The 27,841-nt window shown below is 50.5% G+C and overlaps 1 protein-coding gene and 1 pseudogene across 1 annotated transcript; one reads left to right on the top strand and one right to left on the bottom strand.

The window, feature by feature from the left end:
- Positions 1 to 1,244: 1,244 nt before the first annotated feature.
- Positions 1,245 to 1,937, bottom strand: CLDN25 (claudin 25). The gene has a single exon (XM_074936756.1). The coding sequence runs from the start codon at positions 1,935 to 1,937 to the stop codon at positions 1,245 to 1,247; it is 693 nt and encodes a 230-aa protein (XP_074792857.1).
- An 8,504-nt stretch (positions 1,938 to 10,441) lies between these two features.
- LOC141975906 (G protein-activated inward rectifier potassium channel 4-like) lies at positions 10,442 to 27,410 on the top strand (annotated as a pseudogene).
- Positions 27,411 to 27,841: the final 431 nt, after the last annotated feature.

Genomic DNA, 27,841 nt, shown 5'->3' with positions numbered 1-27,841 from the left:
TTTCAAGTACTGACTGGGAGATTTGAGAGGCCGAGGGAGCTCGGGCTCCCTAAAGGTCATTTTTTGGCCTGTCTGCAAAGTTTCTAAAATGTCCTGGGTTCAGCCAAGCTAGGAAAATCTCTGCCCATAACCTTGCTCCCTGCATATCGGTATCCCTGCTGGAACGAAGAGCAAATTGCAAAACCAAACTTTTCAAACCAAAAGTGAACGTCTTTGATGCTCAAAAGAATTCTGGTTTTGGATGGGGGCTTCCTTGCTTCAGTCTCATTGTCACAGACATTGTAAGCAAAGGTTTTAAAAATAACCAAACAGAGTTGTTAAATAGTACTGTAGCATCAGATTTACTCCTGATCAGGCTAAAATGAATATTTAACAGGTTTCTTATGTGTACCTCTAGTAGTCGTAACAGTAAGTGCATACAAGCATTTTTATTTATTTATTTATTTTTGGGTAGCCAAGTTAAAACTTAGGAGATCCTTAGAGGAAGTGTTACATTCTAATTGTTATACACAAGTGATCTAAAAAAGAATTAAATTGGATAGCATTCTAATTGTGGGCCTGATATTGTTATGATTTCACTGACTAGTAGATATATGGGTGAGATACTGCCACTGATTTTGCACCTTTCATAGATGTAGAAAATGCATTTTTTGTATAAACTGGCTTTCTATCAGAAAATTTCGCTAGATGAACAAAAATACTGCAGTGTTGCTTTTCATAGCTAAAATCCTGCATCCCCATCTTCTCCTCTTATGCTGTTCAAGATGCAGGTACTTTCTGAGGGCACAGAAACGTGTTGCCATCAAATTGAATAATTGATGTGGTGAAATTCATCCCTGTGTATAGACAGATAGATATTTCCTCACCCACCTTGTCTCCCTACAATGGACAGTTAAGGAGCGATAACCTTCAGAATTGTGTACAGATGTTACTTTCCTATCAGAAATTTCCAAAGATGCTCAAATAGTATAATCAATAACATGCTGCATTGCTAGAAATATGAAGTGCTATTTAGTTTTCTGTGTTCACCTCGTTGATTTTATAGTGCCAGGTTCAGTTTGCAGGTGTCTCAGAAAAAGCTGTTGCTCTTTAAAACTTACAAACACACGGAAAGACAAAACAAATAGCAAGACTCAATAATTTCTTATGGACAAAAAATTAGCTAAACATCCTGTAAATCATTATGGGAACTGTCTCAAAATCTGAAAAGCTAGGGAGCAGTACAGAACTCGGTGCTGGAAGTCTTAGATTACCAGGTCAGCGTTTTTGGGGTGTGAATGTTGGCGCCAGTGTCGCATTGCTAATGGAGCTTGCACCTGTGTTGGTTCACGGTAAGCTGCTAAAGGCACTGTTGGCGTTTCTGTCCCTTTCAAACAGGCTGAGCAGACGATGAGCAGCCCGCCTACTACAAGAAAAAATCCAGCAAACCAGCCCAGGAACATTGCTTCCCCGAATTCCCATCTAGGTACAATTTCTGGGACTGTTTCATCCCAGAATTCATTTACGGTGTTATAGGCGACCCAGGAAACTGGAATGAGGGTCATAATTCCTGAGATGCCAAAAATCACTCCTCCGCAAAGCGCCAGTTGTTTCTTTAGAGCCGTTTTTGCTTCCCAGGCCTTGCAACAGTCCAGCCCACAACTGGAGATCAAGAATCCAAGAAGTCCCAATCCATTAGAGAGGAACATCAAAATTCTGGACACCCTGAGGTCCAGTGGCAGAGCCAAGAAAGACTCATAGCTTTTACATTCCATAATACCTTCCTCTTGCGTTACGCAGACTTGCCAAAGCCCCATGGTCCAGATCTCCATTTCATTCAAGTCCAGGTTGCGATTCTTCCAGAGTGGCACAAAAGTCGCAACGCAGGATGAGACCCACCCAAAGAATGAGAGAAATATTCCTCCCAGGTGAACCTTCATGTTACAGCTCCAAGCCATGCTGATGCTGTGTGTGTGAGCTGTGTGCCGGTCAAGATGAATTTGGGTGTTTGAGCAGAAGCTTTTGGTATTAACTCTTTTGAAGCTATGCTTCAGAGTTGGTTTCCATGAATATGCTCTTTCAGTTGACGGGCTGTTGACTGAGAGCTATTATTTGTTTCTAGCTTTCAGAGGAGTAGCGTGGGGGAAATTCAAGCTTATACCACTAATTCCTGGGTGTGACCACAATTATTTTCATGTTTTGTTGGTTTTACTGGATTAAAAAAAAAAAAATTCTGGCAGGAGTGCCTTCCAGCAATCCAGCCAATTCAGTGCTGTGCAATAGGGCATTAAATGATCAACCACCACCACAATACGTAAGCATACATGAAAACAGCCGCTGTGGGACCCTGCAACTACTGCAGTGTGGGTCCCAACCAAAATGCACTAACATAGCCCAGCCCAGCTCAGCACTTTGAGGCAGATTCAGCTGCTGCCAACAGGCTGGGAGGGTCTCCTGTTAATTGCCGCTGAGATTCCAACATGCAAGTGGATGTCCACAATGCTACTGAGAGATGGACGTTGCAGTACTTGGATCAAGTCTGGTCTTGTGCCTTGTCGTCAAGCGTCTCCAATCATTTAGTGCTCCTCACTTGGTGGTCATCTGGCATGGCTGGCCAGGCTTTTTAAGGTTAAAGCCAGTGCTATGAGCAATACTTAAAAGGCCCTCTGTTGACTTTTGTACCTGTACTACCTATCTAGCTGATCCTGCCATGAATCAACTCCAGAAGCCAGGTCTGAGGGCAGGTGGAGTGAGCCACCCAAGTGCATTTTACCATTGAGGAAAAGGAGGAGAGAGGGAAGCAGAGTAAAGAAAGAAGCGGGACAGAGAACTGGGAGAGCAGGTGTGGGAAGGGGGAAGAGGGAGAAGAGGAGGCAGAGGAATTAGGGGGTCTGTGCTAGTGGAGAGCAGGACGGCAAGGCAGAAAGGAAGAATGGAACTGGTGCAGTTAGATTGTTCTCAGGCAACACATCTGAGAGGAGTTGTCCCTAAAAAATGGTTTGGTGGGGAGAGGAGGGTCTGGCTCTCTGTGCAGGCTGTGTCAGTGCGCTAAAGTCAACCTAACTACAACAGGCAACCAGTCCCATTGAGTTCTGGCCACCACTCCATACGCAAGAGGCTTAAGCAAAAGACTGACTACCCCACCCCCACCAGGCCTCAGAAACCCTGCAGTGAGAGGCTTGGCAGAGAAAGTACCTCCAAACAAATGGCAGCTCCAAGAACAACTGGGATGGGGTGTTGAGAAGAACCCTTGAACAACTAGAGATGTGGAATACTTGAGCCAAACACCTCTTCTCCCCCCATTAATGACTCCAGCCTGATGAGTGACTCTCTGTCCCATTCTCAGAGGCTTTTTAAAGTGTTGGCCATTATTCAATCATTAAATAAATATCAAAGGAGCTTGGCATGCCACAGTGAGAAATCAGTTGTGGGCAGGCCTTTATGAGAAATCCCGTCATCTGCATCTCCCAGGGCTCGCTTGGCATGCCGAGGGGAAAGGCGACCTGTTTGCTCAAGGTGGGAGTTGGAAAGACTGCCGGCTGGGCAGCACTTTCGTAATAAGCGTAATGACAGTGATCCGTTCACCTGCAGCACTTTACCTTCAAAGAGCTGGAGGCCATTTACACACTCTGCTGAATTACACCTGTTAACCTGCTCTAGTGGGAGGTGGGGAGCATGTTAAAATGCCAGGGATCTAATGCCAGGGTGCTGGGCATGATGCAAGAACTTGAAAGGAACAGCCGGCTGCCTTACCCGGATGGGGGAATGAAGGCAGAACGAAGCGAACTCGCTTGCCCGAGGTCCTACCCCATGTCAATGACGGCTGTAAATTCAGGAGTCCCGACTCCCGGTCCTGCTGCTTTAACCACTAGGGAAACTTCCTTTGGTACATATACTTGAAAACAACTGTTTGAATTCATCTCCTTGGTGTCATGGTTTTTGTAACCAGGCAGCGCCAGAGGGAGGGAGCCCATGGTCTGAGATCATTTAAACTGAATGGGAACCGGCTCACAATCAGAAAAATGTATCTGTTTGTTTGATATGCATTACTCTGCTCTATTATTGAGCCAGGCCCATTGGTCCCACCAGGTCCACCCTCCCCTACCCAGCAATGACTCCAGCCTGACGAATGACTGGTCAGCAATGGTCACTACCTGATGCTTCCAAGGAAGGCAAAACATCCCTTGCACTGATGGCCAACTTCTTCCTGTCCCCAGCTGGTGAACAGCTTCTGGCTTGATGCTGTGTCCAAGGAGATGATAGAACTCCGCCATCTATGGTGGAACCCATCCCCACCCTTCCTCCAGATGCTGCAGAACCCGCCCTGCCACCAGAAATACTTGTCCATGCCCATTCATATGCTCCCAAAGAGCCAGCTTTTTGCCTTTGAAATACATCAGGTAGCAGCAAATGGGCAATCTAGAAGGGGAGACCACAATGTTGTGGATCCCCAGCCTTCCCGTCTTTCTCAGTGGGATCCCAGAAGGTTCTGTGAATTGCAACCACATCTTTGGACTTAAAGCCTAATGGCACGCCACATCCTCAGGAAATGCTTTGCAAGGATTGATCCTCATGACAACCCAGGGACTGGTCCATGTTGTTATCCCCATTTAAGGGATGGAGCAACTGAGACAGATTGGTGCAAATCTATTCAGAGTGTTGGTGGCAAAGCTGGGATTAGAACTGAGGAACTCCTGGATACAGGACATGTTTTGCTGCTGAAATAAAATACCCTGTTGTTTAAAAAATAAATGATGGAATACGTCATAGGGAAGGTCTTAAGTTTCTGTTTCCACTCAGTGCCCATCCATCCCTCTGTGCACAGACATACAAAGGGAACACAATGTCCAGCTTTTAGAATTCTGTCTTTATTGGGGGATTAGTGACTCTAATCTCTCACTCACTCCTTTGTTATCGAGAAGGATATTAAGGGACGAGGCTGGTAAATTACTGCATCTCCCTCGTGGCGGTGGTGTTGGGGATACTGTGGTCTTCCAACTCCACTTGAAGGATTTAGTCTCAGATCATCTACAGCTTGGATTTACAAGTTGTGTCAGTGTTTCCTGTCTGGTTCCCCCTCCTGTACCTGTGTTTTTAGGTGTGGATGGTGGGAAGTTATCTCAGCACCGAAAATCCATTTGTGGCTGGACGTTACCCACTGGAACTGAAGCTCCAAGTCTGGCTCCTATTTTGTGTTTGGCGCACTGAAACCATTGGGCTGCTGCTTAGGACCTGCCCTGTGAGGCACTGAGGGCCCTTTGCAGGTGGAAGAGCACGCAGCGTCTTGGAGGCTCAGGCCTTTGTGCTGCAGACATTCCAAAGGGAAACCTCTGCTAGTTTAGCTGCCGCTTTGCATTGGATTTTCAAGGGCTCAGCAACCACCACTGGGGCCAGATTCTCGAAGGCGCTCAGTCCCCAGCAGCGCCCAGCGTCTGAAGAGCTCAGCACCCAGCGCGCCGAGCTTCTTAGGCAATCTGGCCACTTACACAGGAGCCTAAATGGGAGCTGAGTAGGGTGACCAGATGTTCCGATTTTATAGGGACCGTCCTGATATTTGGGGCTTTTTCTTATATAGGTGCCTATTACCCCCACGCATGCACACAAACACACCCCTCCTGTCCTGATTTTTCACACTTGCTAACTGGTCACTCTGGAGCTGAGCCCTTTTTGAAAGTCTAGTTCCAAGCGCTCTTGTCCTTCAGCGGGTACCGGTGGCTGCTATTTGGTAACATTGTCAGGTGAGTTTGGCATTGGTACAAGCAGCTTGAAGGGGCCATGCCAACGGGGTGGGGGGGACTGATGCACCCTTCCCAATCAAAGTCACTGTCCTCATACTCCAGATCCCTGTGCGGGAGCCACAGGAGCCCCCGCAGTAACAAACCCTGGGGCTGACAACTGCACCTCTCCAGCAAAGTATGGAGCACTTTACAAAAATGTGGGCATCAGGATGTGTTTTAGTCTGAACCATTGCTAGCTTCATTCTTTGGGGTAACCATGTGTCCTAACCTCCTTGGGAGGGTTTCTTTCTTCTCGCTGTCTCTGTTTGTTCTCCATTGTCAGGGCCCCTGCTTTCCTGCTTCCTCGGCCAGGCTCCCCCCAAGCTCTGCTGTTTAATGTGGGAGGAAAACTTGGAGCCTGTGGCTCGGCTCTTGGCCAGCGTGTGGCACTGTGTGCTGAGAAGCAGGTCTTGCTTTCCAGCCCTGGATGCAGTGAGGTGAGGAGATGGCTCTGCGGCATGTAGCTTGTCATTCTGCCTGGCTTGTGAGGTGTGACCTGAATCCATAAACTGCAGCAACTTCCAGCTGTGCATAGTCATCCAATCTGAGCACTCGCTGGCGCTGAATCCCCTCTGCTCCCATGGGAGTCCAAGGCCAAACAACCATTGGTGTCAGTGGGAACCAGATCAGGCCGTCTTAGGGCAATGCAGCTCCTCCACGCGCTGCAATCAGCAGTGGGGGAATCATTTCCTCCGGCCACAGCGGGAAATGGCTCCGGCAAGGGGGTTCCAAAGGAGCATAAAGGAGTTAGGCACTCACCCCCTGGTGAATTTCAGCTGAAGGCAAACTCCCTTCAGCCCCTTAGGAAAGCTCAACCTTTGTCACTGTCAGGGTTCAAAAGGCCAGGCACTGATGGGATTGGAGAGGGAGTACAGGTCTTTGCAGAGATTCTTCCCCCAGCTCATGGGCACACACACGGGGTCAGGAAGCACAGTGGCATGTGTTTGGGGGAGTAAAATCCCTGCAGGATTTCTCAGAGTCAGGCCAGGGTGATGCTGCCCAGCTGGGATGTCATTAAGTGCACCTGAGCTCAGTGAAGTTCAGAACCGCCTAAAGGATTGGTGGAAGTGGTGGAGGACCTGCTGCCGAGAAGCTCATGGACTGTGTTTGCTATTGAAGCATTTATGCCCCATGCAGGGAATGTGACCAGAGCCTGTGCTAGGGGTTAGTTTACTGGTGTTCTTTAGACTGTACAAACCAAACCTGAAACCCCAGAGAGGGGGCTGCTTAACGGGGGTCCCCGGGGATCTTTCCCTCTGGCTGCACAGGCTATGGCTCTTCCCCATCCTCAACCTCTACTAATGGCAAAATGCTCCAATCCTGTCCCTTTGGAGTGTCTTGGGGAGCAGGTGTTGCTGCCAACCCCTGCAGCCTGTCTTCCCCAAGGGCTCTGGGCGCAGTCAGGATTCTCAGAAGCACCATGAGGGCTGTTCACAAAGTCTCTTGTATTCTTTGCATGACAGATCAAGGGCACCAGAACAATGAAGTTCCCGAGCAAATCCTCCATACCGATGCATTGGGCAATGTCTTCTGCTCCGCTTGTGAGAACGTTGGCAGAGAGATCGGCTCCAGGTGTGTCTTCCCCCAGCCATGGGGAGAGGTAAAGGGGACTGGTCTGGTGCACGTACCCCAGTGATGTGGAAGGTGCCATTGAACATGCATGGAGCATGAGAAACCTGTTTCTCTTCATTTTTCGGTCCCTGCTGCCTGTCGCTTCATTTGCAGCATTGACATTTTGGCTCCTTGCCCCCTCTTTGTCTCTCACCCCCTCCCCCCCATGCCTGCAGAGAGGGGCTGGTTCAGGCTCTTGGGGCTGCACTGTTGCTGAAAAATGAAGAGAAGCAGGCTTCTCATACTCCAGGAGTGTTCCGTGGCACCTCACTTGTCACTGGGGTACACCCCCTCCACAGTGCACGTAAACCCCACCACCCTTCTGAGCTCAGGGGGAGCCCTGGGTCACTGGGACCCAGGGAGAAGAGGGGAATTGTTGGCCAGGGCGATGAAACCAACCCAACCCTATCTCCCTCCTCCAAAAGGCACCTCCAGCGTTCACCTGGGACAGCTGTAAGGGACCTGGCCTGGTGTTCCCTGGGGCTGGCACTGCACACCCATGGCCCTCTTTAGCTCCTTGCTGCACTGTCAGCGTTGGGTCTGTGCCCAATTTGTGGCACGTGACTTGGGATCTCACTAATCCCGAGGGGAGGAAATTCTGCATTTTCTTCTGGCACAGGGCCTTGGGGCCTGGCAGCTGTTTGGTTAGAGCAAGTGTCCTAAGGGCCAGAATGTGGTGTGGGGGAGCGGTTCGTCCTGATCTCTGCGAGAGACTCCCACTGCTCTTTGTCGGGGTTTGTCGAAGGGGGGGGCGAACCCCCACGTTGTCACCGAGCTACATCTGAGAGCAACCTGGGAGTCACTCTCTGTCACTGACATCACAGCGTGGGTGGCTCCAGTGCTGCTGGAAGGGGGCGGACCAGAAGACCGAATCCCTTGGCACCGTGGGACAGTTCCAGCACTGCAAGCTCCCGCCCCCTCTTCCTTCCCCTGCCCTTGCTAATGTGACCTATCCCTAACCCAAAGGCACCCCTCTGGTGTGAGATCAGTCTCCCAGGCCCCTTCTCTCCTTGTGGCTTCCAGCCATGCCACGGTGTTTGGGATGTGGGCATCTGCTCTTTGGAACCGGATTTCACTTCACACAGGCTGCTGAGCAGCCAGCAGACGGCGGTGGCGACTTCCAGTCACTACTGACCTGGGACGAATTTGACATACTGAACACTGAATCCAGCTGATACATCCCAGGCCCAATCCCTTGAGGCAGAACATTCGGGATTGTCACTTGCTAGGAAACATGTTACCTAGGACTGTGTTGTTTATTTCCATGACCTCCTTCATCCCCACGGTCCCAAAATGCATGCAGGACTCCGCACTGTTGTTTGGGAGGGTAGGTTTAAACATACTAGCAAGGTATTAACCGGGGGGGGGGAATTGTATTGGTTTCCAAACTGACCTGTAAATTAAGAATGAATTTGATGTCTTCAGACATCGTTTACCTGAACTCTGACTGCAAGTTACTAACTTGTACTGTATTAAGTACTAAACTGTACTGTATTAATAACCCTCGAGCCGTTTAAGACACTGGCTAAGCAGTTATTTATAATGGGGATGCTACCTGTGCTATTTTTAACCTTCCCTCTGTAGGGAACTAGGTTTAAATGTAGCATGTGGCTGCTTTTAACAGCCCCAGTAGCTTACATGGCACTGAGGCGGTATTGATAGGCTGCAAGCTGTTAGTTACCATTACGAGACAACACAACACAGTGTTGTTAGATCCTGAATCATTAGCAGAGTTGCTGGACAGGCCTATGCTACGTAACCACATGGTTGAATGAAACAGTCACAAAATGTCAGTTCTTTGTTTATGGACCTGATGAGAGCTGGCATTGTGGGGGGAATGAGGGGTTGTGTTTCCTAGCGACAGCTGACCCCTACCACCCAAAGACAGAAAGGGAATAGTCCAAGATGGGTGGCATCATGAATGCTAGAGCAGGGAAAAGTCCCCCTTGCAGAACTCCTTATCAGAGCTGGGAAATGTCTTCTAGTCCTTGCCCAGCAGGCCAGGGCCAGGGCCCGGCTCTCATTATGCATTTGGTTAGACCACGTACTGGCACAGCCATTTCCCCACTACCCACCTCTGACTGCGGCTTATTACACTCACTTGCTGCATCTTGTTTTTAACTGAACTGTGAGCTCCTTGGGGCAGGGACCGTGTCCTCCTCTGGCGCATCCGCACACCTGCAGAGCAGCCAGCACCACGGAGGTGCCCATCCTGGCTGGGGCTTCTGGGTGCTAGACAGTACATAGTGCTCCCTTCAGGGAACGCAAGAGCGGCATTGGAGAATCCCAGAGCAGGAAGGGGCTGAGCCTATAAACCATTCTCCGGGGTGGGTGACTGGGGCCACCTGTCATGCTGTGACCCTGTTTGAGCCCCTATTAGAAACCGAAGAACAGCTCTTTCCCCACCTCTCCTTGTCCCAGTCCTTTCCCCTTTCTTGCACCGTCCAGCATCACAGGCAGGAGTGCACGAAGCTCTGCAGTCCTGCTGGGAGTTGGGTGTTATCTCACAGTTCACAGATGGGGAAACGAGGGGTAGATTCTTTCCAAGGGTTTGTGCAGCATCTACCACTGTGGGGTCCTGATCCAGGACTGGGGCTAGTAGGTGCTACCACAGTACAAACAATAAATAATTATTAACGTCTCAGAAGTAGAACCGAGAAGTCCTGTTTCCCAGTGCTTCAGCCAGAACTATCTGTCGGCTATCTGTCAGTACGGTGCTGGAAAGGGCAGGGCTCGTGTCCTTGGGCGGGGGGTTAGCGAACATTTTGCTCAATACCCTTCAGTGTGCTGCACGCACTGGAGCAGAAGCCCTGGGAGATTAACCCTGCACGCTCCAGCTCTCCCAGGCATGTCTCCTCCTTGGCCAAGCCTTCCTGATTAAATCATCTTGAGGTAATTCTGCGTGTCATTGAGACAGATTAACTGGTGACCTTCTTCTCCTAGAGCGGGATTGGAAGCTGACACCGAGCTCTCATACCCTGCACGCTGCGAGAGGATTTGTATCCAGAACTGATGGGAAGATGCGTGGAGGCGGATGGGATTCCAAACCCTAGGCTGGCCCCAGCCCAGGGACAAGGCTCCAGATTGCGTTGGGAAGGTCGGTGGGAGAGTCGGCTGGAAGAAGAGGGGTTGCATGCCTTGAGCCCATCGTTTCTTGCCCTGGCAGGGCACTCAGCTGGAAAGATGAGGTAGGTGCATTGCTTCCCAAGAAGTCTGCAGGCTGTGGGCTCTGAGCTGCTATTGCATGGTTACCGTAGGGGTCCTCTTGGCTAACACCAATCTGAAGGGATTTGTCCCAATGGGAAGGTGCCAGGACGAATGACTGAGCCAACCTCTGTTGAGAAAACTCAAGCAGGTCTGTAACATGAGTCTGTTCTGCAATGGGAGTCTGGGGAAGGGAGCTGAACAAAACATTTGGGGTGCTAGGTGTAGGCCAGAGGAAGATGATGCATGGAAGTGGGGTCTGCTAGGCAAGACAGAGTGGTTTGCATGGCCCTGTGCAGCAGGGATGTTGTTAAGCAGATGGCGTCACCCTGGGAGAGACTTACACAAAAGGCTTGTCAGATGCCAGGCTCTCCAGTGTCAGTCAGTCTGGCCTCTCGGCAGCGCTGGATCATGTGCTGGAGGGAATGTGCATTGTCTTGAATTGATGGGCAGCTAGATTGAACTGCAGCTGGGTGCTGCCTGGAGGGAGATTAGAGGCAGGGTCATTTATCTGAACCCCACCCCTGCAATCTGGGGCTCAAACTGCCCTCACCCAAAACCACATTGAGGAGCAAAACAAAAAAATCCCCCATTTGTCCATTTCCACCTGCAGCACCGTGTCCCTTGACTGTCTGAGTGACCAGTGAGTGCCTGGCTTCCATGGGGTGCAGTGCGGGGCCACCTCTGCTATAATCCCAGATGATTCTCTGCCAGGTGGAGGCTGTAGGACCCAGCTCGTAGTCAGCATTGATTTAAGATATGCTGTTGGAGCTCAAGGGCTGGCTTTGTGAGCTCTGAAATACTCCGCAGGCTGGTGAACTTGGCTTGGTCCCAAGCAACTTGTAGCTCACCACTTAGTTTAGTACATAGTGGGCAAGACCAAGGGCTGAACAGAGCCTGCTGCTTCTGTCACGCCAGGACAGGTGGATACTGGGCAGTTGCATTAGTGGCAGTAGTTAGAACCTGTGTGCAATTCCCAGGCACTTCTCTAAATAGCAGCTTAAAGAAAGTACAGACTAAGTTCATGTGGCAACAGTTTCTTCCTTTCTTACAAAGTTTGAAATTTTGTATCTCATGTCCCACGTTACATGTTGGCTAGAATCCTTCCCCAAATATACATTTGGGCCCAGTTCATCCACATTGGAATGACAGAACATGGCTGGAGGGAAAACAACCCCAGCTCCCTACCAACATTGGGTTTCCAGCAGTGGGGTGACTCTGACCCTTGGAAGAATTTTAAATAGCAACTCAAAGTAAATCTGCCCCTACCTGGGATAGAAATGTACAAGGGCTATCAATTCTCATGCTTCAGGGCATAAACTGATCAGCATCTTAGAGGAAAGATGGCCCAATTGGGAGGGTGCTAGCCTGGGACTCAGCAGATACATGTTCAATTGTCTGCCCTGCCACAGACTTCCTGTGTGATCTTAGGCAAGTCACTTAGCCTCTCTCTGCCTCAGTTTCCCATCTGTAAAATGGGGGTGATAGCACTTCCCTAGCGCACAAGGGTGTTGTGATATATTAATGATTGTGACGTATCCAGATCTTGATGGGGGCTAGATATTTACTTTAGACAGACAGCACCTGGGGACAGGAATGCATTTCTCCCTGGGGTTTGCTGGTACTGACCACTGTTGGAGACAAGACAGAGCTAGATGGGCCATTTTCTGGTTTGGAACTCCTCGCTAAATTACTGTATGTAGAACCCAACAGCACTCTAGCCAAGCAACGGTGGGGAAGGACTTTCATGAGTAGCCAGGAGCCAGGCTAATCGTGTGGAGAGGAGACCGGCTGGATGCCCTAGGTGCTCTGCCAGACGATGACAGTAGCTGTTTAAAGTGTGGCGGTCATTTTCCAAATCCCAAAGAAGACCCACTTCCTGCCCCAAAGCGTGTACAGTCTAAAGAAAATGACCAGTGACAGCAGCCCTGTCTGCCCAGTGCTTTGCTGGAGTGTCCTTGGCTTTGAAGGTGGCTGGGGGGCTCTGTCTCCTTTCAGGGACCCCATGAATAAGCTAGCGAGTCCCTGAACACTTGGTAACTCAGGCCTACACAGAGCTCTGTCTCAGTTTGGAAGCTTGTCTCTTTCACTAACAGAAGTTGGTCCAGTAAAAAATACGAGCTGCCTTTTCTCTCCAAGATCCTGGGACCAACACGGCTACAACCACACCACAAAGAGCTGGAGGGGACATTCGAACAGCCAGATGTCGAGCCGCTGTGTATGCGAGTCTGAGCATAGGGGCTCTGTCCCTTTTCACTTTGCAAGTCCTAAAGGGCCCATCCAGTTCCAATTCCCCTCTTTGTGGCCGAAGCTGATCACGATGGTAACTGGTTTGGGGCACTGTAGAGAAACCAGCTAATGCTGGGGGTACAGCCGAGCCCCTCTCCCCCATGAGCATGGCTCGGTGTTTTGCTGCCTCACTTTCCAGGGCGGATTTCCAGGAACTTGGCATTTGGTAATATGCCTTCCTGGGATTGAACCTGCCACAGCTGAGCTGACTGTGGAAGAGAGGAGCTCAAAGCCGATTGGTGCTGAGTGGGACGGGTTTCCCTTCCCCCTCCCACGGCCTTTTAGATTTGAAGCACAATGCTGAGATGACAATTCTCAGCAAGGAGATGTTGGGGGGAGGGCGTTGGGACCCCACCATGCCTTCTCAAGTGTAAGCAGGGGATGGTGAATCTTGTGAATATTACTTTACAGCCAGGAGTGACTGATGAGGTATGGAAACTGAACTGAGATCTCTCTTCATTCAGTGAGCGGAGCAAAGAGCAAGTCCCAGAAGAGGCTAGCACATCCAGGCTCCCAGGGGCTTGGCCGAGGGAAAGCCACTCCCAACCCAGTCCAGTTCTTAAATGCTAGCTGGTAAATGTTCAGAGACTGAGGTGCTGTTTGGAGCTGTCCCTGGGCCTGCCCAGGCTTGGGGTGACAAGAACAAGGAAGCTAGGTGCTGCTGAGGTCTCCCTTTGCCACAGCAAAGGACGCAACAGTCCGTGGGTCAAGCCAGTTGTTCGCCAGTGCTGCCTGGATGCTGGCAGAGTGGGAGGGCAGATGCCTGTGTCCTCACCATGAGGTGTCCCTGCCCATCTGGCATTGCCAACACGGGATGTTTCTCCCCTCACACCGCTTTGCTGTTTGGAGATGCCTGCCACATAAACCTCCCGCGTAAGTAGAAGTTTCTCCTGATCCCCCCCTCAGCCCTTTTGCTGCCTTTGGCCTTTTCTTAACCCACTGCCTCTTGCTCCTGTGCTTGTGACTCTCAGGAGATCTGCACAACTCTGCCACAGACTGCCTGTGGGACCTCAGACAAGTCACTTAGCCTCTCTGTGCCTCAGTTCCCTATCTGAACTATGCAGATAATAGCCCTGCGCTACTTCACAGGGGCCTTGGGAGGATGAATGCATTAATGATTGCAAGGAGCTCAGGCCCTACAAGGAAATGGGACCATTGCAGGCCCTAGACAGACAGGTAGTTATGGCCTCCATGTTCTCTGCCCTCTGGCTTGGTTTGAATTTCCTTATGGGCTCACTGGTTCTCTGGCAGGCAGAACAGAGTAGGAGCCTCTGCTCCAGACAGGGCTAAGCTACCATGCCAATGAGTCTGTCCCCTGACCTGCAACCTCCACTGCCAGGCACAGCTCCCTGCCACTAGTGTTTGGGCCAGGGGCTCTTGCAAAGCATATCCCCTCAGCCTGGGACAAGCCCACGTCCCATGAGAGGAGTGTGTTCCAGAGAGGAGCTCAGTGACCAGTCCATTCAAACAGGAGGAGCCAGCGCCACTCAGCAAAGGGATTTATAGTCAGGATCCTTTTTGCTGGATGTTTATATCTTTGCTTTGGGAAAACACCCGAGCCTAGAGACTGTGTGGTCCAGGAAGGAGAGCAGGCGACTGCCATCGTAGTGAGATCGTCACTTCTTCCACCGCCAGGGAATTTCTTATTAAACCGCGGACATGCGGTGCGAACTGTGAGTCATTCCAACTTAGTCCTGCCCAGGGGTGATCCCATCAGAGGCAGGGAAATCACCTTGCCCATGGGCCCCCTCCTGCCCAGTGTGGAGACCCAAGGTTACGATGGCCTCTGGCTCTCTGGGTGGGTAGACACCAGGAGCTCTGTGAGATCAGTCCCTAGTAGGTAACACATCAGTGTGAATCAGGAGACCCACACCAACCAGTGTTTAATGGCCTCAGTAATGGGGTGTGTCTGGGAGGTTAAACTGGGTTTGGCCTGATGCTCAGAACTCTGTTGGGGACGTGGTAGACTCCCTCAAGGGAGGCAACACGGGTCTGTCTAGTTCAGAGCATCTACTGTGTTCTACAGGTCATTGACCTAGTCGTGTGCACAAGTGAAATTTAAAACTAGTAACACTGTTTTAGCTGTAATCTCCTTCTGCATGTTAGAGCTGGATGGGCGGTATCGCTTGGGGCTTGTCTGGATGAACAGTTAGTGCTCTGCAAGCTGGGTGTCATTGTGCAGTGCTGCCGCGCACTGTCTGTGTGGACCCCGCTGCCGCGCACTCACAGTCCCCGAGTGTGCATTGACCTGTGCGGTGGCAGGGTTCAGATGAACTGCTAGCACGCAACAGGTCAGTGCGCTGTAGGTTTACACCCTATCTTGCCATGCACTGACTGTTCGTCCAGACAAGCCCTTGGATTACAGCAGCACCTCAAAGCGCTGACGAACTAGGTGTTATACAAAACAGATTGCCAGGGATAGTCCCTGGTCTAAAGAGCTTACTGTCTAAATAGACTAAAGGAGGCAGGGGAAACAGAGGCACAGAGTGGTGAAGTGATTGGTCCGAGATCACACAGACGGTCAGTGGCAGGATTAGAGGTGAGGTCTCCTGACTCCCAGTCCGGTGCTCTGTCCACGAGGCCATGCTGCCTTCTCGGACAGCCCTAGAGGCTGAATTTTCTACAAGAAAATTACCTCCTTGGCAGTGCAGGCTGTTGCCACTCTGACCCCTAGAGCATGACCTTTCCAAGTGATGTGCGCGCCACGCTTGCACATGTCTGTTCTCAGCTGGCCACTGCAGCCTGGAAGAGGGGAATAGTTAAGGCCGATAATTATTTCTGAGGTAAACTACCCATCCCAAAGCCTGAGAGACTGTTCCTCCCACCCACGTCCAGAGATGGGCAAACAGTGAGAGAGAAAGGACTCTCGGATATTTGTTGGCCATGTCTTCCACATCAGTAGCTTGCTTATTAAACCATGCTCCTCACCGTTTTACCTGCACCCAGCCCTGTCTAGCTTGGTTTGCGTGTCAATGCCCATCACTGCAGGATGGGAGTGCTCTGCTTTTGGGGCCTGTGCCTACGAACATCAGGTGAATTAGTTTACTGACTAGAACCAAAACAGGGCAAACTGTGGGCCAAACTACGCATTGCCAGACTCTGACCGCTCTCCACCTCCCACAGACCCGAGAGCAGCTCCTGGGGAAGGCCAGCTTGCCTTGGTGGGACGCAGTAAGCACCCAGGGAGGCAGTTGTCTCCTGCTTTGATAGCTTGGGCAATGCTGTTATGTCACATAACTGGCTTAGCCATCTGGTATTGCACTGGAGCCCCCCAGCCTCTCACCCCAAACTCTGTGTCCCAGCTCTGCCTTAAATCCATTATCTTAACACACTTTGCTGGCACAAGGTTTCAAAGCCAGACCCAAATTCCCAGAGCCACCTTGGGGCCAGACTCTCATGTCTGTTCTTCGGTGCCTTTGAACTGAGGCTTCCCTGGCAGCATTGCTGATGGATGGAGCCCTGAAGAGCTAACAATGGGGGATTTACGGCTCCTGGGGAGGTGGTAGGTCCTGGCCCTTGCTAAATGTTTGCCAGGCACAGTTTGGGGGCTTCCAGCAGAGTTCTCTTCACAGCCCTACCCCTAATCCTGCAGACCTGGCAGTGAGGAGGGGAGGGGGGATGTCAGAAACCAGGAGGATTGGGAGGGACTGGAAAAACCAATATGCTTGACAATTAGCAAATGTTTCAAGTACAGTTTGGAAACATCCTATAGATAGAGTTTCGCTGGGTCCATGGTGGCGTTACTATTAAGTGCTAAGTGTTTTTATTACTAATAGCAATAACTATCACTATTTTATGATTTGTACTAAGGTAACAAATAGAGGCCCTAATCATGGATGGGATCCCCCACTGTATAGGGCAAGTCAATTAGTCTTTCTGTACCTCAGTTTCCTATGGTTAAAATGGGGATAATAGCATTTCTCTACCTCGCAGGGGTGTGGTATCTCTTTGCCTCACACAGGAAAGGTTGTGAAGATACTAAGGAAATGGCTGCCATACGCGAACCATAGACAGATAGAGAACCACTGTGCTAGGGCCCATGTTAGGTAGATCTGGATTTAAAATAGTTCTACCCGGTGGATCTAACAAACATGCGTCTGTAGATGGCAGGCTTCTAGAGCCATTGTGACCTGCCCGCTGTGACATTCGTCTTGCTCTCCTTGGTGCTGTTTGTGTTTCTAAGTAGCAGTTTGGGCTGCGTCCAGCTTCCCTTTCTATGAAAACCTCTGTTAAAATAAACACAACTTTGGGGAGTGAGTGAAACGTGATCTCAAGACAAAGCGCTGTGGCTCCATTGACGTCACTAACGCTGGCAAAGAATTTAGAGATCTGTCAATGAAACCCTTCTTTTTTTAACCTATGGCTTTGGGCAAATAGTGGGGCTGTCATTAGTGAATGGCCTGTCCCTTTTTTCCCCCTCTACCGAAGCAATCATGCAGAACAACAAGCTCAGGGGACTGATTTGCTGGGGATTTATGTCTTGCTTTGTTAATCCACCTCCAAGCCCCACGTTGTGTGTGTGTGTCCCACCCCAGATTGTGTCTGAATCTTGTGCAAGGTGCTGCTTCTGTGCTAATGAAAAGTCTGCAGTTCATCTGGGACTTGGCTTACTCCCTCAGATTTCAGGACAGATGCTCTGGGTTATTAATGCTGGGCAGCAGCATGAGGGGTGAATTTCAGTGGGGCCCTTTAGCTCTGCAGCCTTAGCACACGTACAGAGGAAGGTGAGGGGGAAGCGTCAGGGCTCCCCAGTCATAGAGACTGGACCCAAACATTGGTGGTGGGATAAGGCCCAGGGTAACATTTGCAAAAGGATCTAAGGGACTGAGGCACTTAAATCCCATTTTCAAAAGAGATTTGGGCACCTGTGTCGACGCTGCAAAAAACAAACAAACCCCACAGCAACAAGTTTCAGAACCCGGGTCAACTGACTCAGACTTGCGGGGCTCGCGTTAGGGGGCTAAACATAGCTGTGTAGACGCTGCCACTTGGGCTAGAGCTCGGGCTTTGAGTCCTCCTGCCCTTGCTGGCTTTCAGCGCTTGGGGGGCAGACCCAAGCGCGAATGCCTGCGCTGTTATTTTTAGTCCCGCAGCCTGAGCCTGTTGAACTGGGCTCTGAGACATGCTGTCGCATTTTGTTGTTGTGTTTTTTGCAGTGTAGACGTCCCCTAGAAGCCTGAGGCCTGGCCTACACCTAAAACTGGGCTCGACATCGCTCAGGGCTGTGAAAAATGTCATGTGGCCTGTGTGGCGGAGTGAGATGGACCAACCCCCCCTGGCAGACTCAGCTAGGTCAATGGCAGAATTCTTTTGTCCACCTCGCTGCCGCCTCGCAAGGGGGTGGATTCCCGACAGTGACGGGAAAGCCCCTTCCATGGCTGTTGCACATATTTACACCCCGGGGATGTAGATGCAGGTGTGCCACTGGAACACTGGTAGCGTAGATGTACCAGGAGTCTGTCTGAAAGTCACTGGACGTAGGCTTCTAAGCGCCTGTCTCTTTTGAAAATGAGACTTGGGCTCCGCAGTCACTGAGGAGCTGCTCCCCTTGTCTGTCTTGCGAGGAGGTTGCCCTGCTGTAGTTAAATCAGCGCTAGCCTCCCGTGTGGATGTGCCGCAAGCTCCGCGTGAAGTGTCTCCATTCGGGTTTTGCACTGGTATAGCTATAGCAATGTAGCTACATTGGTGCAGATTTCCTTGGCTAGACAAGCCCCGAGATTGGCTATCCCTGTTTCCCTTAGAGAGGAAGGAGTTAGGGCATTTGCCTGGAGACCTGGATTCCCATCCCTGTTCTTCCACAGCCTTCTTGTGTGACCTTGGACACGTCACTTAGTCTCTCTGTGCCTATTTTGCTGAAAGGGGTGAAGGCTGCCTACCATCTGAAAATCAGGCCCCTCTAAGGGGGCTCAGCGTATCCATGCTTCTGTCTCTTTTAGTGATTATCGGGAGATATTCAGTAATCTCCAAATCATGTTGGAGGCTACAAGGGACTGTGGTCTAGCAGTTGGAACAAGTGACGGACTCAGAAGACATGGATTCATGTCCTAGCTCTGCCACACACTCCCTGTGTGACCTTGAGCAAGTCACTAATTCTCTCTGGGCCTCAGTTCCACATCTGCAAAATGGGGATAATGATCCTTCCCTCTCTTGCAGGGGGGCAATGCAAGGAGAAACCCATTGATATCTGTGAGGCACTTCGATATTGCAGTGACAAGCGCAACAGAAGCAGCTAGCTAGAGACAGACAGATCAGCTGAACTTCCCCCCCAGCTCAGGAATGTTGGGTTCAGACACTATGCAGCCTCTGCAAGTTCAGGGGCTTCTCTGGAGTCGGTCTGTCTGTCTGAGAGCAGGCTGCCTCATGGGACCGAGGACAGCCTTTGTTATATCCCCTCAGTGCACCCAGCTCCGGTCAGCGGGACACGGGTGTGTCTGCAGCACTAAGCCATGCTCAGAGGTGAGCACCTGGGCTCTACCAAGCCAGGCTGGCTCCCCTCTACGCTGAATCTGAATGGGGTGCATGTTCGACTCTGGAATGAGGGCCCCAACCTCACTGACAGTGAGCTGGCTTTTGGTACTGAACTTGCCCACTCGCTGGTTAAAATAACCCCCATCTCTGTGTTCTCACACGGCAGGATTCCCCACTGGAGAAGGTGCAAAGCCCAACACTGAAGATCAGCCATGGTGCTGCCCATCGCCAGCAGCAGCATGGAGCTGCAGCAGGACAACGGGCTCTGTGTCCGCAACAGCATCGGTGGTTGCTGGCTGAAGTACGAGGAGCTTCGGAGCCGGAGGAACTCCATCCCTCCCGTGCGGACTCCCACCGCTAAGCACATGCTTGCCTACCTGCCTTGGCCCCCGACGGACACCAGCAGATATGGCGCCTTCCCTCAGAAGGTAAGGTTGCTCCCATCATTAAAGGACACATCGAGGCTGGGCACCTCCGTTTGACATGTAGCCCTGCCTGATGCAAGCAACGAAGAAATCCCGCCCCACCCCATTGCCCACAACAATCCTGCTGAGTCCTGATCACTCTTGTACCCATGTAGCTAGGAAGGTAGACAATGGGACAGCCCAGACCAGTTGGGGACAATATTCTCCCCAGCTCCTTTATCTGAGCGGTTCTTGACACAGCTGAGGGGTGTGTTAGCCCCAATCATGGGTGATTCCATTCTGCCTCGCTTGCTTTACCCCCAACCTCCAGCCCATTGCAGTGGATTCTTCTTCTGCACTTCCTGTCCTGTCCTTCTCGGCAGCTGGAAAACAGCCACCATGTTGCTCCCAAGCGGAGGGCTCCATTTCAGTTAATATAACTTCCCAGCTCTTAAATCTGTCTAATGTAGCTATCTAATGTATAATACCCATTAATGTGGCATATGCTACCCTGAACATACATATATTGGCTCCGGAGCCACATGCGGCTTTTCAGAAGTTAATATGCGGCTCCTTGTCTAGGCACCGACTCTGGGGCTGGAGCTACAGGTGCCAACTTTCCAATGTGCTGGGGGGTGCGCACGGCTCAGGCCCTGGCCCCACTCCACTCCTCGCTCCTCCCCCACCCCGCCCAGAGCCTCCTGCATGCCATGAAACGGGTGATCGGGAGGTGTGGGGAGGGAGCGGGAGGTGCTGGTCGGCGGGGCTGCCGGTGGGCAGGAGGGGCTGGGAGCTGATGGGGGCTGCTGATGGATCACTGCGGCGCTTTGGCAATGTCCAGTGATAAATGCTGGCTCCTTCGCAGGCTCAGGTTGGCCATCCCGGGCTATATCTAAGTGTTGCACGAGTATTAAAGATGCAGCTGCAATGAGTTTGCTCGACATAGCGAAACTCTTGCAGGTTTCCCTCCTTCCTTCTGTACCTCTTGCTTCCTACTTCCCATCCCTCTAGTCTGCTCAGTAACTGGTTGTTCCTGCACAGATGCTGCTACTGGGCTGGGAAAGGCTTTAACACAGAGATGAGGCTTTTATCTAGCTCCGTCATGGCGAGGGCTGGGGACTGAATCTGGTCTCAGTATTAGTAATTGTGAGTCTTAAGATAGCACCTAGTTGCCCAGCTGTGATTGGGGCCCCATTGTGCTGTTCCATACACATGAAGTGCTTAAGGTTTAAATAGACCAGACAAAGGATGGGAGGGAAAACAGGTGCATTTCTCTTGATGGGTTCTTTTCCCCTTGCAGCCTGAAATGATGGTCATCCCCATGGGCCTATCAGAAGACAGCCAGCAGCAAACAGACCCTGCGGCTGAAAAGAAAAATGCCCTGATGTCAAACTTTGTCTCCCGTTCCTGTGGCTCAAACATCCCCGATGACAGATCAGTCCTTCAGAGGAGACTCAGCATGGTGGAGCAGAGCAGCACGGGCGGTGGTACCCGTGAAGCACCGGCCCAGCGTCTCCATCAACACTGAAGATCTGCCCAAGTACCGCCAGGCATCGCACAATGATCCCCTGCCTCCGCTCCAGGATATCAATACCCGGTGGTACCCACGACGTGCCCTCAGTGTGCCCAACATCCCCAACTCAGCACGGAAAAAAACACCCACCCGGAGCATTGTCTCCGTGGCCCCCTCAGAACCGGCGCGGTCGACGACGATCAGCAGTTCAGCTCCGCCAACAAGCAGCAGCAGCAGCGCTGTGTGACCAAAATGGGCAAGTACCAGGTGACTCTGGGCCACTTCCAGGAAAAGAAGAGGTTCCTGTCAGACATTTTCACCACCATTGTGGACCTCAAGTACCGCAGGTTCCTCTTTGTCTTCACGATGTGCTACATTGTCACCTGGGTGATCTTTGGCATCATCTTCTTCTTTGATGCCTGGATCAGGAACGACATCAACCACATAGGAGACCCGGAGTGGAAGCCTTGCATCAAGAATGTGGACAATTTCATATCTGCCTTACTTTTCTCCGTGGAAAGTCAAAGGACCATTGGTTATGGCTCCGGATTGTGACAGCCAATTGCACCGAGGGCGTCATTTTGCTGATGGCCCAGTCCATCGTTGGGTCCATGATAGATGCCCTCATGGTGGGATGCATGTTCGTCAAGATCTCCAGGCTGAAGAAGCATGCCCAGACCTTAATATTCAGCAAGAAGTGTGTTGTCTGCCACCGGGATGAGAAATTCTGCCTGATGTTCCGCATTGGGGACCTCCGGGACAGCCACATGGTGGATGCAAAAATAAGGGCCAAACTGATCAAATCCAGACAAACCAAGGAAGGGGAGTTCATCCCCTTGGAACAGTCAGAGCTGAACCTGGGCTATGACACAGGGGAGGACAGGCTCTTCTTGGTGGAGCCGCAGATCATCTGCCATGTCATCAATGACCACAGCCCCTTCTGGGAAATGACAGCAGAGTCACTGAAGAGGGAGCAGTTTGAGATCATCATGATCCTGGAGGGCATCGTGGAAGCCTCAGGTGGGTGCTCCGAGGAGGGTAGGCAGACCCCAGGTGGGTTTGGGAAGGTGTTATCCTTCCCTAGCTCAGGGGCTGCTCCATACCACTAGACCCAGGGGCACTGTGTTTGGGTTTCCTTCCTTTCCCAAACTATCAGGAGTTAGGGTACAGTACTGGCAGGACACTCAGTTCTAATACTCCCTCCCTGTGTGTCCTCAGGCAAGTCTGACTCGCTCCCCCATTGGGACAATGAGCCTTCCTTGCCTCCCAGGCTGGGTTGGGGCGGGGGGGTGATGTCAGTAGGGTCTGTAAAGTGCTTTGAAGATGAAAATCTGGGAGGTGATAAGTATTATTCACCCGTTGCTCTGATCCAGGGCAGCGGGACATTGATGTCTTGCTCAGAGAGACAGGTGGTGGGGCAGGGGGCTAGAGGACCTGACAGTGTGATCTGCTACAACAGGAGGTGCCATATCAGACTAAATGGCCCAGTCACCTAACCTAGTTCAAAAGATTAGATCCCACACTTGTTGGTCTCTTCATCTGTTGTACTGAGGTGGAGGGTGGGGTACCAGCCTAGATGGTCTGTCCCCCTGCTGCAGTGAGGTGGGATGTTGCATGACATGAACTTGGCTTGGTTATCTCAATCCCTGTGTTCCCCTAAACGGTTACTTAACACAGTGAGCTGACTCAGGGATTTTGTTTGTTTGAAAGACGTCCAAAACCAACCACCCAGGCAGCCGTTGTCACCAACTGCTTCTCCCGCCTACACAGGGCGGGTGGGCAGACTTGGATCCTACACATTACACAGAGCCTTGGCACCATCCCAGGGGAGAAGGAAAAGAGTAGTTGGGATCCAGCCTGTCCTCAAGAGAGATGCTGCAGCTCTAGGTGGTACTGTAGGAAATGCCCATTCCCCTTCTAGGTGGCGCTGGGCAAAAAACCAGATATTTTGGTTCACTGGCAGTTTTGAAAAGCTGAAACAAATCATTTCAGGTCAGACCAAAAATTAACATTTAAAAAATTTTCAATGATTCAAAAAGTTAAAAAAAAAAAAATCATTTCAGGTCAAACAAAATGTTTCATTTGACTCACAAGTAAATGTCTGTTTGATTTTGAGCATTTTTAAATGTTTGAATTTTTTTTAACAAAAATAAATTCAGAGCAACTTGTTGGTTTGAAATTTCCTTTAAAATGAAAAATTGTGAAATGTTTCATTTTCAAAATGTCAAAACCAAACATTTTGATTTTTTCCCCTTGAATGCTTTTTTGGGGTTATTTTCAGAACGAACAATTTGGCGAAACGGGTGCGAATCCACAAAACATTTGTTTCACCAAATCAACCCTTTTTTCCCCACTGAAAAAAACATTTCGGTCAAAAAATTTCACGCAGCCCTACTGCTACACAGTTTTAGCAAGAAAACGGCCTCCGTTGCCACTACCCGTACAGCTGCAGCCAAGTTCAGCAGCCTGTCAGGTAACCCTGCTCTGAGCCCCACTTACTGTGTTGGCTCCCAGTTGGCTGCTGGTGCAACATCCCGAAGCACTGGGAGGGATGAGAAGGGAGTTCACAATCCATGGCCCAGCCAACCCGTGGCATCTTTTCAGGATTCTGGCAGAATTAGCCAGAACATGCTCATCAGCCAGATGGCTATGGGGACCAGTACTGAACCTTTCCCCTGGAGGTCACTGGCATGACTGGGGCACAGGTGGGTAGTGATCCAAAGGTCCTTGCCATCGAAAGGTTGCTGGGAAGCCATGAGGTGACCCAGGGGTGGCGCAGTCCATTTATCAGTGGAGAGAGAGTTTCATTGCAGAAACCATCACTGCAGCTGGTACTGATTGACCACCTTGCTAGCAGTCTCAGCAAAAATGCTGTGGACTGAATGGGCCCTTCTCCCCGTTTAATGAGAGGTCCCTCCAGCTCGGGACTGTAGCCCAGTGTTGAGCTGACGTGGAGGAAGCCTGCTGTGGATTCCCAAAGGACCCAGAGGGGTGAGTCTTGCCCTTTTCACTAGCATGATATTCACTTAAATATGGTGGGAAGCTGTTGGAGGGAGAAAATATCCTCCTAACTCTTATGATTTTGTGGGGGAGGGGTGGGAAGACAATTCTTAAAGCCCTGGACTGGAATCATGAGATGACATGAGAATCTCAGCTTTTGTTTGTATAAATACTCACTTTTTAGCCCTCACGGTTGTGGAGAAAAGCTTGAATTTGTGCACCCTAGAAATTCCAAACCCAGAAGACAACTTGAACAAACCAGAAATTGGTTATTTTTAAAAATCTCTTTATTTGTAAGCCCAACTCACGTTCTTTTTTCTTTTCAGGGGGGGGGGGGCGCGGTGAGGGGAGAAGAAGGGGCTGACTTGTGATTTTTGAATGCTTGGGGTTGGTGACATTGGAACTGTGTTAATTACAGGTGTGTGGATGGATGATTTGATGTTATGGTGCCCAGCTACTTGATATGAAATTTTCATGTCAATGTTTTAAGCTGCTTCTTCCCCCATCCCATTTAAAAACCCTTTCTTTTTGTTGTTGTTCTTTATCAGTTCTCCACCTCTTCCTTCTCTCTCTCTCCCCCATACAAACATGCACGCACTTCTCATGGAGCACACACCCTTTCTCAATCTCACTCTGCCGCCCTGCTCCCTCGCTGTACTATTCTTCATCGCTTCCAAATAGATTGTCAACTGATTTGGGCTCCCTCTGCTGGTCTTTAGCTCTTGGGCTTTTCTAGAGTCAGAAAAATGGTGATTTAAAAACACGAGCTGCCAGTTCCCATCAAGTGTTCAAACTTGTTCATGATTGGGATGGGGCGGCAGAGGGACCTGGGTGTCTCCTCCCTCAGAGGGAAAGTTAGGGAAAACTTGCTGCCTTTTAAAGCAGTTTGGCCCATTCTAAAGGCAAAAATATTAGAGTTTCACAAGCATTGTTTTGAGGCCCAGGGACTAATCTTCTCTAGCAGGGACAATAGAACCATTTGCAGAACTATTCCCTTGCTACCTCTATCAGGGCAAGGAAATCACCCCTTGCAATCTGGTGACACAATATTGATCAGGCGTTCCCAAAAGCCCTTCCCAGTGTGTAACTGATCTAGTCCCTGCCAGTACACGATTGTTCCCTACAGTCTATCCTCCAGATAGAGTTCTTTCTAGCCTAGTTTCATAGCGAAGCATTGGGGAGACAAATGTGTATGAAAAACTAAATAGCTACTGTCAGTCTACATGAGTCTGACAGCAATCCTAGGACAGGTCAAGTCAAACTTCGGGCTGAGAAGAGAGCCCTGCTGGCCTAGAATCACAGACACAGCAGACATATTTGGTTCCATCTAGTCCATGGCCCGGGGAGCCAGCACAGGATTGGTTTCTTCTTGTATATTTATCTGTATATTGTCCAGTCTAGTTTAAATGTCCTGGTTTTGGTGCACAGATTAGCACTGTCTGCTCCTGTATAATACAGGTCTATATCTGGCCCCCACAGCTGTGCTTGTCTGAACCTAAATATCCATTTCACGTGCCTCAATAACTGCGCAAATACCCATTCAGCACAGGAGACTTACCCTCAGAGGCTGAACAGGCACATGGGAATTGCCAGGTTGTTCGGAGCCAGGGTTTAACCGAGACCCATATCCTATGTCCAACACTCATTAGTACCAGCTGGCTCAGAGGAAGGTATAAGAAACCGTGCAGCTATGGGATAACCTGTCCCCAGGAAAAGTTTCCTCCTGACCCCATTAGTCAGCAGTTGTCTTCTGCCCATGAAGCATGAGGGATTATATATCCATTCTGTGTCCCTTTTTGCAATACAACCTGCCCAATTAACAGTCCTGACTGCATATGCTTCTTTCTCACTGCAGGAATGACATGTCAAGCCCGGACCTCTTACACAGAGGATGAGATCCTTTGGGGATACCGGTTCGAGCCCTGCATAAAGGAACCTTTCGAGTAGACTACAGCAGGTTTGAGAAGACATTTGAGGTGCAGACCCCAGCAGCCAGCGCCAAGGAGATGTATGAACTGGAGCAGATGGAACATCAGGACCAATCCACCCTGAGCTTGTACTGGGACCACCTGCTTCTGAGCTGAGCTGAATGATGTCCAGCAGGATGAGGGTCCCAGTGAGGAAACCCTGGCCAGGCTGAGCATCCCCAACATCACAGAGGAGGAAACAAGTGCTGAGTTCCAGAACCAGATCCGTGTCTGAGCTCCTCCAACACAGAGTGACAGGACACACCCCCGTGCAGTCACTCGCCTGCCCCAAGGAAGAGTGCAGCTGCTTTGCGGCCTGAGATGTCCCTGGTGCAAGTGGAGGGAGGGGCAGGGGGAAATGTGCACTGCTGCTCTCTGGCCAGCCTGAACATGCATTGAAGTCTTCACCAGTGAGCTCTGTGGTGGAGCCATTGTGCTCTCTCTCTCTCCAATATGGGCAGTTGATGCTACCTTCCTACGGAGGAGGCGGCGGGGTTAGAGACTCCTGTAGCTCCCTATTCAAGGCTGGGGTAAGGTACCAGGGAAATGTGGAACAAGGGCTTGGGCCACACAGCCAGGAAGCTCATCAGCCATTGACTGTTATGGTGGAGGAAATGTCACCTTCTCTGTGAGTATAAGGTGATGCCGCAGGCTAGGTCATAAGCAGCAGGGATCTAACTTGAGACCTCTAGATCTAAAAGCAGGAGCCTCTACGGCCTTGCTAAATGACCAGCTCTGCTAGCTCACGGGCTGTAGCAGACAGCCCTACTGTGTAGGTCACAGGACAAGAATTAACAATCCCACCTTCAGTCATCCCAGGGAGTGCGGCAGGGAACCCCTCTCCATATTCTCTGATTCCCATTGTGCCCACATCAGTCACTTGAGGGTTTATACAGCCCTTTTGGTTGAACACGTTCTCCTGCCACATCCTTCATGTACCGTAGGTATCCGGAGCTGGTGCTTCCCCCACATGCAGCTCGGGCACTCACGTGGAAGTGTCTCATACTGACAGTGCCATATGGAACTCTCTCTCTGTACAGTGTATCCCTCACCCTGCATCCTCTGACCACTGTCCCTAACCTCTAAACACATCCCGCCTCTCAAGGTCTAGCTGCAACAAAGTAGAATTATTTTTGCAATGTCTTTTGTAATAAGGTCATGGAAAAACAAAATTCAGCAGGTGATTAAAATCTCTTAAACCCACAGAGAGTAGTGTTTTCTGGGTGTGTTGGTACTGTGCATGTAATTGTTTGCATATGCAGAGGGTGTCTGCTCAGTCAGCTGAGAATGGGAACGGGAGCCTTTTACCACTTGGATATTGTTTCAGATCTGAGCCCAGGTCCTTAAAAGTATTAGGCAGCTAACTCCCACTGAAATTAAGAGGAGTTAGGTGTGTAAATACCTTGGAGGATCTGGCCCTTGATCTCTCACTCCCATGCTTAAGGGTAAGCAGGCTGAGGCAAAGACAGGGCACGCCTGCAGGGCTTTGTTGTAGGGGAGAGAAGCATTTCTGTTGCTGCTGTGCATGGTTCAGCATTCTAGGAATAACCAGAAACTGTTAGGCTCCAGCACTACAATCTGACACCTTTCACCAGCCTTGCAAATTTGCTTGTGTGCAACCCCAATTCC

This window comes from Natator depressus, chromosome 22, assembly GCF_965152275.1.
Source record: "Natator depressus isolate rNatDep1 chromosome 22, rNatDep2.hap1, whole genome shotgun sequence".
In the NCBI taxonomy this organism is placed as follows: Eukaryota; Metazoa; Chordata; order Testudines; family Cheloniidae; genus Natator; species Natator depressus.
Note: the sequence above shows the minus strand (reverse complement) of the source record. Positions and strands in the feature narration are given on the sequence as shown.

Excerpts from the sequence above, each read along its gene's own strand:
- CLDN25 (XM_074936756.1), bottom strand. The coding sequence starts at position 1,937 with ATGGCTTGGAGCTGTAACATGAAGGTTCACCTGGGAGGAATATTTCTC.